This window comes from Microcaecilia unicolor, chromosome 4, assembly GCF_901765095.1.
Source record: "Microcaecilia unicolor chromosome 4, aMicUni1.1, whole genome shotgun sequence".
In the NCBI taxonomy this organism is placed as follows: Eukaryota; Metazoa; Chordata; class Amphibia; order Gymnophiona; family Siphonopidae; genus Microcaecilia; species Microcaecilia unicolor.
Window position 1 is genome coordinate 82,046,474 of NC_044034.1, and position 14,143 is coordinate 82,060,616.

Genomic DNA, 14,143 nt, shown 5'->3' on the forward strand with positions numbered 1-14,143 from the left:
CCAAAGGTTGTGTCGGAGTTCCATCTGAACCAGTCAATTGTCTTGCCAACATTCTTTCCCCGTCCTCATTCCTGCCCTGCTGAACGTCAGCTGCACACATTGGACTGCAAGAGAGCATTGATTGGCCTTCTATCTGGAGCGGACACAGCCCAACAGACAGTCCGCCCAATTGTTTGTTTCTTTTGATCCCAACAGGAGGGGAGTGGCTGTAGGGAAACGCACCATATCCAATTGGCTAGCAGATTGCATTTCCTTCACTTACGCCCAGGCTGGGCTGGCTCTTGAGGGTCATGTCACGGCTCATAATGTTAGAGCCATGACAGCGTCGGTAGCCCACTTGAAGTCAGCCACTATTGAAGAGATTTGCAAAGCTGCGACGTGGTCATCTGTCCACACATTCACATCTCATTATTACTGCCTGCAGCAGGATACCCAACGCGACAGTCTGTTCGGGCAGTCAGTGCTTCAGAATCTGTTCGGGGTTTAGGATCCAACTCCACCCCCCTAGGCCCATGTTTTATTCTGTTCCAGGCTACACTCTCACTTAGTTGGAAAAATTGTTAGGTCAATCTCAGTTATGTCCTCGCCGTTGCGAGGCCCAATTGACCATCTTTGTTGTTCTGAGTGAGCCTGGGGGCTGGGGATACCCCATCAGTGAGAACAAGTAGCCTGCTTGTCCTCGGAGAAAGCGAATGTTACATACCTGTAGAAGGTATTCTCCGAGGACAGCAGGCTGATTGTTCTCACAAACCCGCCCGCCTCCCCTTTGGAGTTGTGTCTTCCCTTGCTTTGTTTGCTACATATGGGACTGACGAACACGAGCCGGTTCGGGCGGGAAGACGGCCGCGTATGCGCGGTGCGCATGGGCGCGCGAGGACTAGCAAAGGACTTTGCTAGAAAAGTGTTCCGATTGGAGGGGCTGCAGTGGACGTCACCCATCAGTGAGAACAATCAGCCTGCTGTCCTTGGAGAATACCTTCTACAGGTATGTAGCATTCGCTTTATTTATGTTTCAGTATTTTGTATTATTTAATTGATGTATTTTTATTATTTCATATGTTAGATTCTAACCTACTTAGGGTCCCTTTTACTAAGCCATGAAAGTGTCTATACGCGCCCAATGCATGCAAAAATGGAATTACCGCATGGCTACTGCACTTTCCTGTTTTCAGGGCAATGTCCTCAGGAGCTCCCTTGTAGACCAGGTAGATATTGCATACATCTTGTGTGAAGAAAAACAGCTTAAGCCCCCCCCCCCCCCCCGTGATGTGTTATTCTTCAGTGGGATCATAATTTGGTTCTCAATGTTCTTGCCAGCGCACCATTTGAACCACTCAAAGGAGTTTCCTTAAAGGATCTCTTGCTGAAGTTGATATTTTTGGTAACCATCTCCTTGGCCAGGAGGATTTCTGAACTGCAGGTCCTGTCATACAGAGACCCTTACATGTCCTTTTCAGAGGAGGTGGTCTCTCTTCATGCAGTCCCTTCCTTCCTAAGTATTCAAAATGATTGGGGGTAATAAACCCAATGAATATTATCTCCCTGGACACATGCATATATGACATTAGTCTAATCATTTATGCATGTAATCAGCATGGAAGTGTTAGGGCCCACTTTATAGAATTAACCCCCATATGGTAACATTTCCAGCTCATTGCACTATGACTGCCAAAAAAATGAATTGAATGGTGGGAATTATTAGGTGTCAGGAGTGCCAGAGTTCAAACTTAGGACATCTGGAGATTGCTGATCTGCAGGGGAGCCACAGATTCTACACAGCCTTGATCCATTTCTTAGGATTTTTGAGTAGAGGTAGTAGAAGTAGGTCCCTGTCCCAGAAGAAGACCTTTGAACCAGCAAAGATATGTGCCCACCATATTTAAGGAAGTCAGTCAAGCAATACCCTTCCTGGTCTAAGAATTCATCCCTGGTTTTTATCCAGCTCTGATTTCTCACTGTTGCTGCCTGCTTAATACCTGCTTCCATACCTCCTGTCCATTTGGCCTTCTCTTCCTAGTTCCTGCTATTATATGTGCTTGTCATTTCTTGTTGTACTGGTTCCTGTTCCCAATCTGCCTGCCATTCCACCCTAGCCTGGAGTTGTCTCTGCCTCCTGTTCCTGCACATCTGGCCCATCGCACCCTGGGCCTAGCCTCTCCACCACGCTCCTGCCCAAGCCTGACATTAGGCCTCTGTATAGGTCCATACTCTGACCTCGCCGTGATTATTGTATGCTGTTCTGGATGTCCCATCTCAAAAAAAAGTATATAGCACATCTAGAAAAGATTTAGAGAAAAGCAAGAAAAATGATAAAGGGGATAGAACACTCCCTTATTTTGGGGGGGGGGGGGCCACTAAACAGATTAAGACTCTTCAGCTTGGAAAACAAATGAGCGAGAAGACATTCAGTAGACATTTATGAAATCATCACATGGGTGGTATAGTTTAATAAGGAACGGTTGTGTAGCATTTCAAACACAAAAACAAGAGGTGTAACATAGTAGATTCAAAGGAGGTTAGGATATATTCCTGGAGGAAAGTCCATCCAGCATTTTTATTTAGGTGGACTTGTGAGAGCCGTTGCTCATTCTTGAAATGAGCTATAAGATTATTTTTTAGGGATCTTCCAGGTTCTTGTGACCCAGATTGTTCACTGTCAGAGGCTGAATACTGGGATTGATTGACCTTGGTCTGATCCATTATGGCTTTTCTTTTGTTCTGATGAATTATATGCACCACTTTACACTTCTGCACATTAAATTTAATCTGCCATTTTGATGACTAGTTACCTAGTCCATGAAGTTTTTCTGTAATTCCTCACAATCCTCTGCTGTTCTATTGACTTTGAATAATTTTATGTCATTTGCAGGTTTGATCAACTCACTCATTGCTCCATTTTCCCCATGTACTGTACTGTACTATATTGTTGCTCATTTTGCTTTCAATAATTCATCTTATACAGCTGGTGTAGTTCATTTGGTGCATACACTACTCGTGTGTTAATGCATTTGGCTTCTGCTCACAGAAACCTTGGCTTCTTTGGGCTGATACATGGTACAGGTTTGTTTAAATGCACATGGAGGGCAATTTGATAAGAGAGCACCTGATTGGCTCATACTTTATAAAGAAAAATAGATGCCTACTTTCCTGTGGAGGAGTAGCCTAGTGGTTAGTGCAGTGGAATTTGATCCTGGGGAACTGAGTTCGATTCCCACTGCAGCTCCTTGTGACTCTGGGCAAGTCGTTTAACCCTCCATTGTTCCTGGTACAAAATAAGTACCTGAATATATGTATACCGCTTTGAATGTAGTTGCAAAAACCTCAGAAAGGCGGTATACCAAGTCCCATTTCCCTTTCCCTTTATAGAATACTAGCATAACAAGGTATGTACATACGTAATCCACATAGGACCCCTTTTACCAAGCGGTGGTAAAAGGGGCAGGGCAAGGCCCGGTGTAAGGCGGCCGTCGCCTCCCCCAGATCACTATCGCAAAATACCTTATTGACTGGTGGGGATCCTGAGACCCCGCCAGCAGAAGACATCTTCCAGTGCTGCTCTTCTGCCAATTGCCTGCCCCTGTGGCTGCTTTTTCTCTCAGGGCATGCTCAGTTTCAAAACCGAGCATGCTCCCGGAGAGGAAAAGCAGACACTCAGCTGGACAGAAGAGCAGCACTGGAATTGCTCCTCCAGGTCCTCCCCAGCCTCCAAGGGGTGCCTGGCCATGGCGCCAGAGTTTTCTCTCTCCTGCACCTGTCGGGATGCGATCACTCAGGTCCCGGCAGTAGCAAGAGAGAGACCCTGGCGCCGGGCTCCCCTTGGAGGCCCAGGGAATTTTACCCCCTGCCCCCCCTCTCGGCGGCCCTGTACTGGCATGCAGGTTTGTCGTGCACCGAGCCCCCCCCCATTTACCACTGCCCAGAAAAAGGACATTCTAGATAGGGGTTGGAAATGGCCATGCAGTAAGTGAAACACTTGCCGCACAGCCATTTTCTGAGGAAGCCCTTACCACCACCTAGTTAGGATGTAGTAAGGGATCCCATGCTACCCTGGCAGCCGGGTAAGCCCCTGGTGCACAAAAAAAACCTGAAGCGTCAGAAATGTTTGACATTGGGGGCAAGCACTAGTGCCAGTCCCGTGCTGTGCCGGATCAGCATGTAGCAAAACGGCGGTACGGGTGCCGCAGCTTTGTAAAAGGAGCCCTTAGCATGAGCACTTACACCCACCATAGAACTGGTGTAAATGCTTGCATGTAAGTTCCAGTAATACACATCTAACTTACAGTATTCTGTGTTACATGTATTGTTGTGTATTTTGCCCAGATGCTGCCCATATGTATGTCCATCTGCAAGCTATGTGGTATCGAAAGAAACATTACTTGGCAAGGGAGCAATTGCATTCATATTTCATTAAAAATGTGTTATCAGGTCTTTTATGTTTTAACTCTGTCCATTTTGTGAAATTACTTGATGGTGACTTTGGAAATCATAATCTGCTATAGATTTGATGGAGAACTATGCTTATATTTTGAACATTCTTCATTCTTAGAAATATGTAAAAAATATATATATTTTGAAATTAATTCTTAGAATTCAATTTTTTTGTTTTATGTTATTATACCGAATGATGCAACTTGCACACTGTTCTCACTGTTGCAGACCCTTCTTGTAAGAGCCAGATTTTAAGAAAATCACATATTATAATTTGTTTTTGTTTGGCTATAGGAACCTTTTACAACATTCTTGCTTAATGCAAATGGTGGGAAATTTGATCATCCAGATAGAACCTTCTCTGCAGTGGCAAGATCTTGGAGAAATAGCCAAAGAGACACCTCAGATGTGAAAGTAAGTAGTTTCATCCTTATGTAAAACAGCAGGTTTGTTTGAAAATGTATCATTTATATTTTAATATCGATTTAGATAATGTTTATTTTACTATTGTTACTATCGCTTTGTAAATGAGCTCTTTTCTGTATTTTTTTTCCACTGTCTATCAGTAAATGTACTACTTCAGCAACACACGTAAAATTGTCATGCCAATAAAGTTATGTACAGAGAGGTCAACAACAAGAATGATTCCCAGCTTCTAGTCCTGGTCTGCATTGTCCTTGATCAGGTCACATTTCTTACCTGGTGGCAGGATACAACATTATATTATGCTGGTATAGCTGCTACTTCTCCTCTTTCCACCATGATTTTACAGAGTTTTTCCTGCTCATTCTCTTTTGGGAAATGTATACCTCTAATATCTTTGTATTTTGAACTGAACAATAGGAATTTTATTTCTGTTTCTATTTCTCCAGCATTTCATTGCATACAAAGTCTGGGCTCTTGAGGTTTTCAGTTCCCTTTTCGTTTGCCTCTTTCTGTTTCTAGTCAGTGGTCACTTATTCTCTGTTTGATGAGGATCTGTCTATGTTTTCTATTCTGCTACTGTATTGTTCCTGTGCTGGAGTCTATAGCAGTCCAGCTTCTTCTTCTTTAATTAAGAACTTTCCAGAGAATCAACAAAGGAACACATGCACAAAATTAAACAGTATCTATTATATAAGAGAGAAAAGAGAAACAGAGGAAAACTCCCTATCCCAGAAGAAATGATCCAGATCTCACAAGCTCACATCAAAGGGAAGCACCAAGATTCTAGAAGGGGGAAAAAAAACACCTAAGTGTACAACACAGGGGCGTATCTGCGTGGGGCCTCAGGGGCCTGGGCCCCCGCAGATTTTGCCCTGGCCCCCCCTACCGCCATCAACCCTCCCCCGTGCCCGTTCTTACTTTTGCTGGCGGGGGACCCCAACCCCCGCCAGCCGAGGTCTGCTTCCACCTGCCGCTGCCTTCAAAACTTCTTCTTCAGCCGGCGGGGGACCCCAAACCCCCGCCAGCCGCCCCGCGCTGTTTAAAATTCATCTTCGGCCTCCGTGGCCGTGCTGCTGGGATAGGCGGCGCTGTTGAAATCCACTTCGGAGTCTGACGTCGTTGTACGTTGTACGTGCTGCGACGTCAGACTCCGAAGTGGATTTCAACAGCGCCGCCTATCCCAGCAGCACGGCCACGGAGGCCGAAGATGAATTTTAAACAGCGCGGGGCGGCTGGCGGGGGTTTGGGGTCCCCCGCCGGCTGAAGAAGAAGGTTTGAAGGCAGCGGCAGGTGGAAGCAGACCTCGGCTGGCGGGGGTTGGGGTCCCCCGCCAGCAAAAGTAAGAACGGCAGCGGGGGAGGGTTGGCGGCGGGAGGGGGGTGGAGAGACTAAGTCATTGGTGGCGGTGGGGGCTCGGCGGCGGGGGGGGGCGGCGGGGGGGGGGGGCGCTAAAATGTGCCCCCTCCCTCTGGCTCTGGCCCCCCCTACCGCCGGAGTCCAGATACGCCCCTGGTACAACATACCTAATTCCTCACCAAATCTGCATCAAAATACCTAACCCCTATCCAACTGATCATCCCCAAATTAACACCCCTAAGTATTGCCAGATCTAGTATAATCTAAAACAATTTTCTCTAGATAGGAAGGGTCCACAAAAATATTGTGTGCCATGAAATGTAACAACACATTTACCGGTGAATCTAAGCAAAATGCATCTTTCCATCCCAAGTAGCCTTCAAGGCTAGAAATGCCTTCCTGGCTAATCGAGTCTACCTAGATACATCCACAAAAAATTGTAAAATCTGGCCACAAAATAGTATATCCTTTTTAAAGTGTGCTTTTAATACAGACAATTTATCTTCATCATTAAGGAAAGTAAGTAGATCGCACCCAAATAATGTTCAAAGAGTATTCTAAAATGCCAGTTAACATGTAGATCACAATAAGACTTCTGACTTGGTATCCTTAGACTTGATGGCAGTGTTTGACCTGGTAGATCTTTCCCCTCTTTTTGATTGTTTAGTATTCAGGGCCTAGCTCTTGCTTGACTATGCTCTTATTGACAAATAGCACTTGTTAGTCTACTGGGACAACACGAGATCCACTACATACTCTGTCAATTGTGGGGTCCCTCAGGGCTCCATGTTGGCCCCTTTTCTCTTTAATGTTTTTCTCTCTCCCTTTCTACCTATATTGAATCACTTGGCCTCATTGTTTTCACATACGCAAATGACATCCAGATTGACGCTGTGCCTTGGGGATGTCCAGTCTACCAATGAATTTAAACCACAAACCTGATCTGGTGGCCGCATGGTTGCTCCACCATAAACTTAAGTTCAACTTGGATAAATGTACTACTATCTTGTTTAACTTCTCCTTGACTTCCCTATTAGTGCACCCTATTTGGATGGCAGGTCATGATCTACCAGGGATTGAATCCATGCAGGTCCTTGGGGTTATCTTAGACAGTAAATTATCTTTCGTAAACTCATCTTGGGCCTTGTTCTGAACTGTTTTTTTCAAATTATAAAAACATAATTGCCATATTGGGTCAGACCAATGGTCCATCTAGCCCAATATCCTGTTTCCAGTAGTGGCCAATCCAGTTCACAAGTACCTGGCAGTAACCCAAATATTATCAGCATTCCATTCTACCAATCCCAGGGCAAGCAGTGGCTTTCCCAGTCTGTCTCAATAGCAGACTATAGACTTTTCCTCCTAGAACTTGTCCAAATATTTTTTAACCTCAGATATGCCTACTGCTGTTACCTCGCCCTCTGGCAAAGAGTTCCAGAGCTTAACTATTCATTCAGTGAAAAAATATTTCCTCCTATTTGTTTTAAAAGTATGTCCGTGTAACTTCATTGAGTGTCCTCTAGTCTTTGTAGTTTTTGAGAGAGTAAAAAATCGATTCATTTCTACTTATTCTACATCACTCAGACCTCAATCATAAGGTTACCATATTTGTGGAGACAAAAAAAGAGGACATAAAAAAACAAAAAGCTGCTCTGCCTCCCAGCACCATACCGCACAGTCACCCCCCCTCCCCCCCAGAAAGCCAGATTCTGTAAGCAGTTAAATATTGGTAAATGTAACAGAAATACATTTTCTTTCATACTTTGCTAAATACAGAATTAGAAAATATGTACAGTAATTTCCAAAAAAAGCAAACATCCATGAAAGCATGCCCCCCTTCCTCTCCTCTCTATCCCCTTCTATCCTTGTGCTGTAATACCGCTTTTCCCTCCTCCCTCCATGTACGTCCCCATCACCGATATTTTTTCCAACCCCCATTCCTGCACCCACACTCCATCCACCTTTTTTACAGCCCCCTCCCTCCCTCTCTCCCTCCAACCACCCACACACACACACACACACACACACACACACACAACTCCGTCAATCGTCCCCGAACCTACCATAATGTCCCTGGTGGTCTACTGGCCTCTTTGGGTCAGGAAAGAACCACACTCTTTCCTGCCCACTGCCGTTGCTTCTTGAAAATGGCGTCCGAGAGTTCAAACAGTGGCCTTGCAAGACTTCCATAGAAGTCTCGCGATGCTGCCACTTGAAGTCTCAGTAGTCATTTTCAAGAAGCAGCGACAGTGGGCAGGAAAGAGTGTGGTTCTTTCCTGACCCAAAGAGGCCAGTAGACCACCAGTTTCGGGGGGTTGGGGGAAGGCCTGCTCGTCCACTTGCCTGCCAGTTCAAATGGGTAGGCTGGAAAAAAACACTCAAATCCCTGACAGTTCCCTGAAAAGAAGGACATGCCCAGGGAAATCTGGATGTATGGAAACCCTACTTAATCATATCTCCGCTCAGCTGTCTCATTTCCAAGCTGAAGAGCCGTAACCTCTTTAGCCTTTCCTTATATGAGAGGAGATCCATCCCCTTCATCATTTTGATCGCTCATCTTTATTCCTTTTCTAATTTCGCTATATCTTTTCTGAAATATGGTGACCAGAACTGAATGCAATACTCAAGGTGAGGTTGCACCACAGAGCGATACAGAGGCATTTTAGCATTCTTGGTCATATTTACCATCTCTTTCCTAATAATTCCTAGTATCCTGTTTGCTTTTTTTGCTGCCGCTGCACACTGGGCAGAATATTTCAGTATATTGTCTACAAAGACACCTAAATCTTTTTCTTGGGTCCTGACCCCCAGATTGGACCCTAGCATCAGATAACTATGATTTGGGTTATTCTTCCCAGTGTGCATCACTTTGCTTTTCTCCACATTAAATTTCACCTGTCATTTGGCTGCCCAGTCTTCCAATTTCCTTCCTGCAATTTTTCACAGTCCGCATGCGTTTTAACCTTGAATAGTTTTGTGTCATCTGCAAATTTAATCACCACGGGAGGTGGCGGAGAGGAAAACGGTAACGGAATTCAAACGTGCGTGGGATAAACATAAAGGAATCCTGTTCAGAAGAAATAGATCCTCAGGAGCTTAGCGAGATTGGATGGCAGAGCTGGTGGTGGGAGGCGGGGATAGTGTTGGCCAGACTTATACGGTCTGTGCCAGAGCCGGTGGTGGGAGGCGGGGATAGTGCTGGGCAGACTTATACGGTCTGTGCCAGAGACAGTGGTGGGAGGCGGGGCTGGTGGTTGGGAGGAGGGGATAGTGCTGGACAGACTTGTACGGTCTGTGCCCTGAAAATGACAGTTACAAATCAAGGTAAGATATACATAAAAACTAGCACACATGAGTTTGTCTTGTTGGGCAGACTGGATGGACCGTGAAGGTCTTTTTCTGCCGTCATCTACTATGTTACTATGTTATTCACGTGTCGTTCCAATTTCCAGATACTTTATAAATATATTAAATAGTACTGGTCCAAGTACAGATCCCTGTGGCACTCCACTATTCACCCTCCTCCATTGAGAGAAAAGGCCATTTAACCCTTCCCTCTGTTTTCTGTCAAATAATCAATTCCTAATCCACACCAGAACATTGCCTCCTATCTCATAACTCTTTAATTTTCTCAGGAGTCTCTCATGAGGAACTTTGTCAAAAGTGTTTTCTGAAAATCTAGATACACTACATCAACTGTCTCACCTTTATCGACAAAGTACTGGATTTGAGAAGTACCGATTTTGGTAAAATGGGGCAATACCTGAAAAAGGAACTGATGGCATGGGTAGGCATAGGTGAAGTGGAAAATCAGTGGTCTAAGCAGAAAGCTGCTATAAATACGGCAATTGATCTTTACGTAAGGAAAGCAAACAAAAACAAGAGAAACAGGAAGCCTATATGGTTCTTCAAACAAGTGGCTGAAATAAAAAGAGCAAAAGACGCTTCATTCAAGAAATAAAGAAAAACACAATGAGAGGATCACAGAAAAAATTATTGGATTAAACTCAAAGAAGCGAAGAAGGAAATACGGCTAGCAAAAGCGCAGGCAGAAGAAAAAAATGTCTAAAGATGTTAAGAGAGGAGACAAGTCCTTTTTCAGATATATTGGGTGAAAGGAGAAAAGATAGGAATGGAATTACAAGACTGAAAGATACTGAGAATGGCTATGTGGAGAGTGATGAGGATAAAGCGAACATGCTAAACAATTACTTCTCTTCGGTGTTCATGGAAGAAAATCCTGGGGAAGCACTGCAATCAGCTGCCAAGAGAATATCTGGGAATGGAGTGGATATTGTGCCATTCATGGAGGAAAGCATTTATAAACTGCTGGAGAATCTGAAGATAGACAAAGATATGGGGCCGGACGGGATACATCCCAGGATACTGAGGGGGCTCAGAGAATTCCTGGTGGGGCATCTTAAAGATTTATTTAATAGATCTTTAAAGTCGTGAGAGGTTCTGCGGAATTGGAGACGAGTGGATGTAGTCTCTCTTCACTAAGTGGAGACGAGGAAGAAGTAGGAAACTACAGACCAGTAAGTCTCACGTCGGTGGTAGGAAAAATAATAAGTACATAAGTAATGCCACACTGGGAAAAGACCAAGGGTCCATCGAGCCCAGCATCCTGTCCACGACAGCGGCCAATCCAGGCCAAGGGCACCTGGCGAGCTTCCCAAACGTACAAACATTCTATACATGTTATTCCTGGAATTGTGGATTTTTCCCAAGTCCATTTAGTAGTGGTTTATGGACTTGTTCTTTAGGAAACCGTCTAACCCCTTTTTAAACTCTGCTAAGCTAACCGCCTTCACCACATTCTCCGGCAACGAATTCCAGAGTTTAATTACGCGTTGGGTGAAGAAATATGTTCTCTGATTTCTTTTAAATTTACTACACTGTAGTTTCATCGCATGCCCCCTAGTCCTAGTATTTTTGGAAAACATGAACAGACGCTTCACATCCACCTGTTCCACTCCACTCATTATTTTATATACCTCTATCATGTTTCCCCTTAGCCGTCTCTTCTCCAAGCTGAAAAGCCCTAGCCTCCTTAGTCTTTCTTCATAGGGAAGTCGTCCCATCCCCGCTATCATTTTAGTAGCCCTTCGCTGCACCTTTTCCAATTCTACTATATCTTTCTTGAGATGCGGCGACCAGAATTGAACACAATACTCAAGGTGCGGTCGCACCATGGAGCAATACAACGGCATTATAACATCCTCACACCTGTTTTCCATACCTTTCCTAATAATACCCAACATTCTATTCGCTTTCCTAGCCGCAGCAGCACACTGAGCAGAAGGTTTCAGTGTATTATCGACAATGACACCCAGATCCCTTTCTTGGTCCGTAACTCCTAACTTGGAACCTTGCATGACGTAGCTATAATTTGGGTTCTTTTTTCCCCACATGCATCACTTTGCACTTGCTCACATTAAACGTCATCTGCCATTTAGCCACCCAGTCTCCCTGTCTCGTAAGGTCCTTCTGTAATTTTTCACAATCCTGTCGCGAGTTAATGACTTTGAATAACTTTGTGTCATCAGCAAATTTAATTACCTCGCTAGTTACTCCCATCTCCAAATCATTTATAAATATATTAAAAAGCAGCGGTCCTAGCACAGACCCCTGAAGAACCCCACTAACTACCCTTCTCCATTGTGAATAGTGCCCATTTAACCCCACTGTTTCCTATCCTTCAACCAGTTTTTAATCTACAATAGGACATTTCCTCGTATCCCATAACCCTCCAATTTCCTCTGTAGCCTTTCATGAGGTACCTTGTCAAACGCCTTTTGAAAATCCAGATACACGATATCAACTGGCTCCCCTTCGTCCACATGTTTGTTTACTCCTTCAAAGAATTGAAGTAAATTGGTCAGGCAATATTTCCCCACACAAAAGCCGTGCTGACTTGGTCTCAGTAATCCATGTCCTTGGATGTGCTCTTCAATTTTGTTTTTGATAATAGCCTCTACCATTTTCCCCGGCACCGACGTCAGAGTCACCGGTCTATAATTTCCCAGATCTCCCCTGAAACCTTTTTTTAAAATCGGTGTTACATTGGCCACCCTCCAATCTTCCGGTACCACGCTCGATTTTAAGGATAAATTGCATATCACTAACAGTAGCTCCGCAAGCTCATTTTTCAGTTCTATCAGTACTCTAGGATGAATACCATCCGGTCCAGGAGATTTGCAACTCTTCAGTTTGCTGAACTGCCCCATTACATCTTCCAGGTTTACCGTCAAGTCAGTAAGTTTCTCTGACTCGTCCGCTTGAAATACCATTTCCGACACCGGTATCCCACCCAAATCTTCCTCAGTGAAGAATGAAGCAAAGAATTCATTCAATCTCTCCGCTATGTCTTTATCTTCCTTGATTGCCCATTTTACCCCTCTGTCATCCAGCGGCCCAACCGATTCTTTTGCGGGCTTCCTGCTTTTAATATACTGGAACAAAAATTTTGCTATGTTTTTTTGCCTCTAATGCTATCTTTTTTCGTAATCCCTCTCGGCCTTCTTTATCTGCACCTTCCATTTGCTTTGACACTCCTTATGCTGCTGCTTGTTATTTTCAGATGGTTCCTTCTTCCATTTTCTGAAGGCGTTTCTTTCAGCCCTAATAGCTTCCTTCACCTCACTTTTCAACCACGCCGGCTGTCTTTTGGACTTCCGTCTTTCTTTTCTAATTCGCGGAATATGTTTGGCCTGGGCCTCCAGGATGGTATTTTTGAACAGCGTCCATGCCTGTTGTACAGTTTTTACCCTCTCAGTTGCCCCCCTAAGTTTTTTTTTAATGGTTCTTCTCATTTTATCATAGTCTCCTTTTTTAAAGTTAAACGCTAATGTATTTGACTTCCTGTGCATAGTTACTTCAAGGTTGATATCAAAACTGATCATATTATGATCACTGTTATCAAGCGGCCCCAGTACCATAACGTCCCTCACCAGATCATGCACTCCACTAAGGACCAAGTCTAGAATTTTTCTTTCTGTCGTCGGCTCCTGCACCAGCTGCTCCATAAAGCTGTCTTTGATTTCATCAAGGAATTGTACCTCTCTAGTGTGTCCCGATGTTACATTTACCCAGTCTATATTTGGATAATTGAAGTCACCCATTATTATCACATTGGCCATTTTGTTTGCGTCTCTGATTTCTTTTATCATTTCTGTGTCTACCTGCTCATCCTGGTGAGGTGGACAGTAGTACACTCCTATCACCGTCCTTTTCCCTTTTATACATGGAATTTCAACCCACAATGATTCAAAGGTGTGATTTGTGTCCTGCTGAATTTGTAATCCATCTGAGTCAATGCTTTCGTTAATATACAATGCTACCCCTCCACCAGTCCGGTGTACCCTATCACTATGATATACTTTGTACCCCGGTATGACAGTGTCCCACTGGTTATTCTCCTTCCACCAGGTCTCAGTAATGCCTATTATATCCAATTTTTCATTTAGTGCAATATATTCCAACTCTCCCATCTTATTTCTTAGATTCCTAGCATTTGCATGTCCCTTCGGCAAGCAGCTGTATATAAGTTTTTCTTTAGTTTCAGATTCAGTTTATTTGATTGATTTATTATGGGTATTGCGTTAGTAGTTAGGATTGTTATTTACGGTTTCTTCACAGTGATTTTTACTTGCTTCTCCTGAGGAAGAATTATGAAATGCGGTCTCACATTGGAGAGCAGAGGAGCAATTGAATGTTATATCTAAAAGCTTGCCTAATGGTTGTTGTCTTTATATTGTGTGACTAGTCCGCTCTGATGGACCTGAATAAGCTGGGTCCGGTCGGAGGACAGACTGAAAGTTAACAGCATTCAGCAATTTACTTCATGGGAGCAATAGATCATTGATTGATGACATCCCATTTGGGAGATTTTCGCTGGAGATGTATGGTCCTGGGACATAGCAGAAAGAGT

At 44.1% G+C, this 14,143-nt stretch overlaps 1 protein-coding gene across 1 annotated transcript in view; it reads left to right on the forward strand.

Annotated features, from left to right (window-relative positions):
* The window catches only part of NBEA (neurobeachin), a 1,994,973-nt gene that overhangs the window by 1,774,815 nt on the left and 206,015 nt on the right, over nt 1-14,143 (forward strand). The window contains 1 exon segment of the mRNA XM_030200381.1: nt 4,723-4,842. Coding sequence (XP_030056241.1) covers nt 4,723-4,842 — 120 coding nt within the window.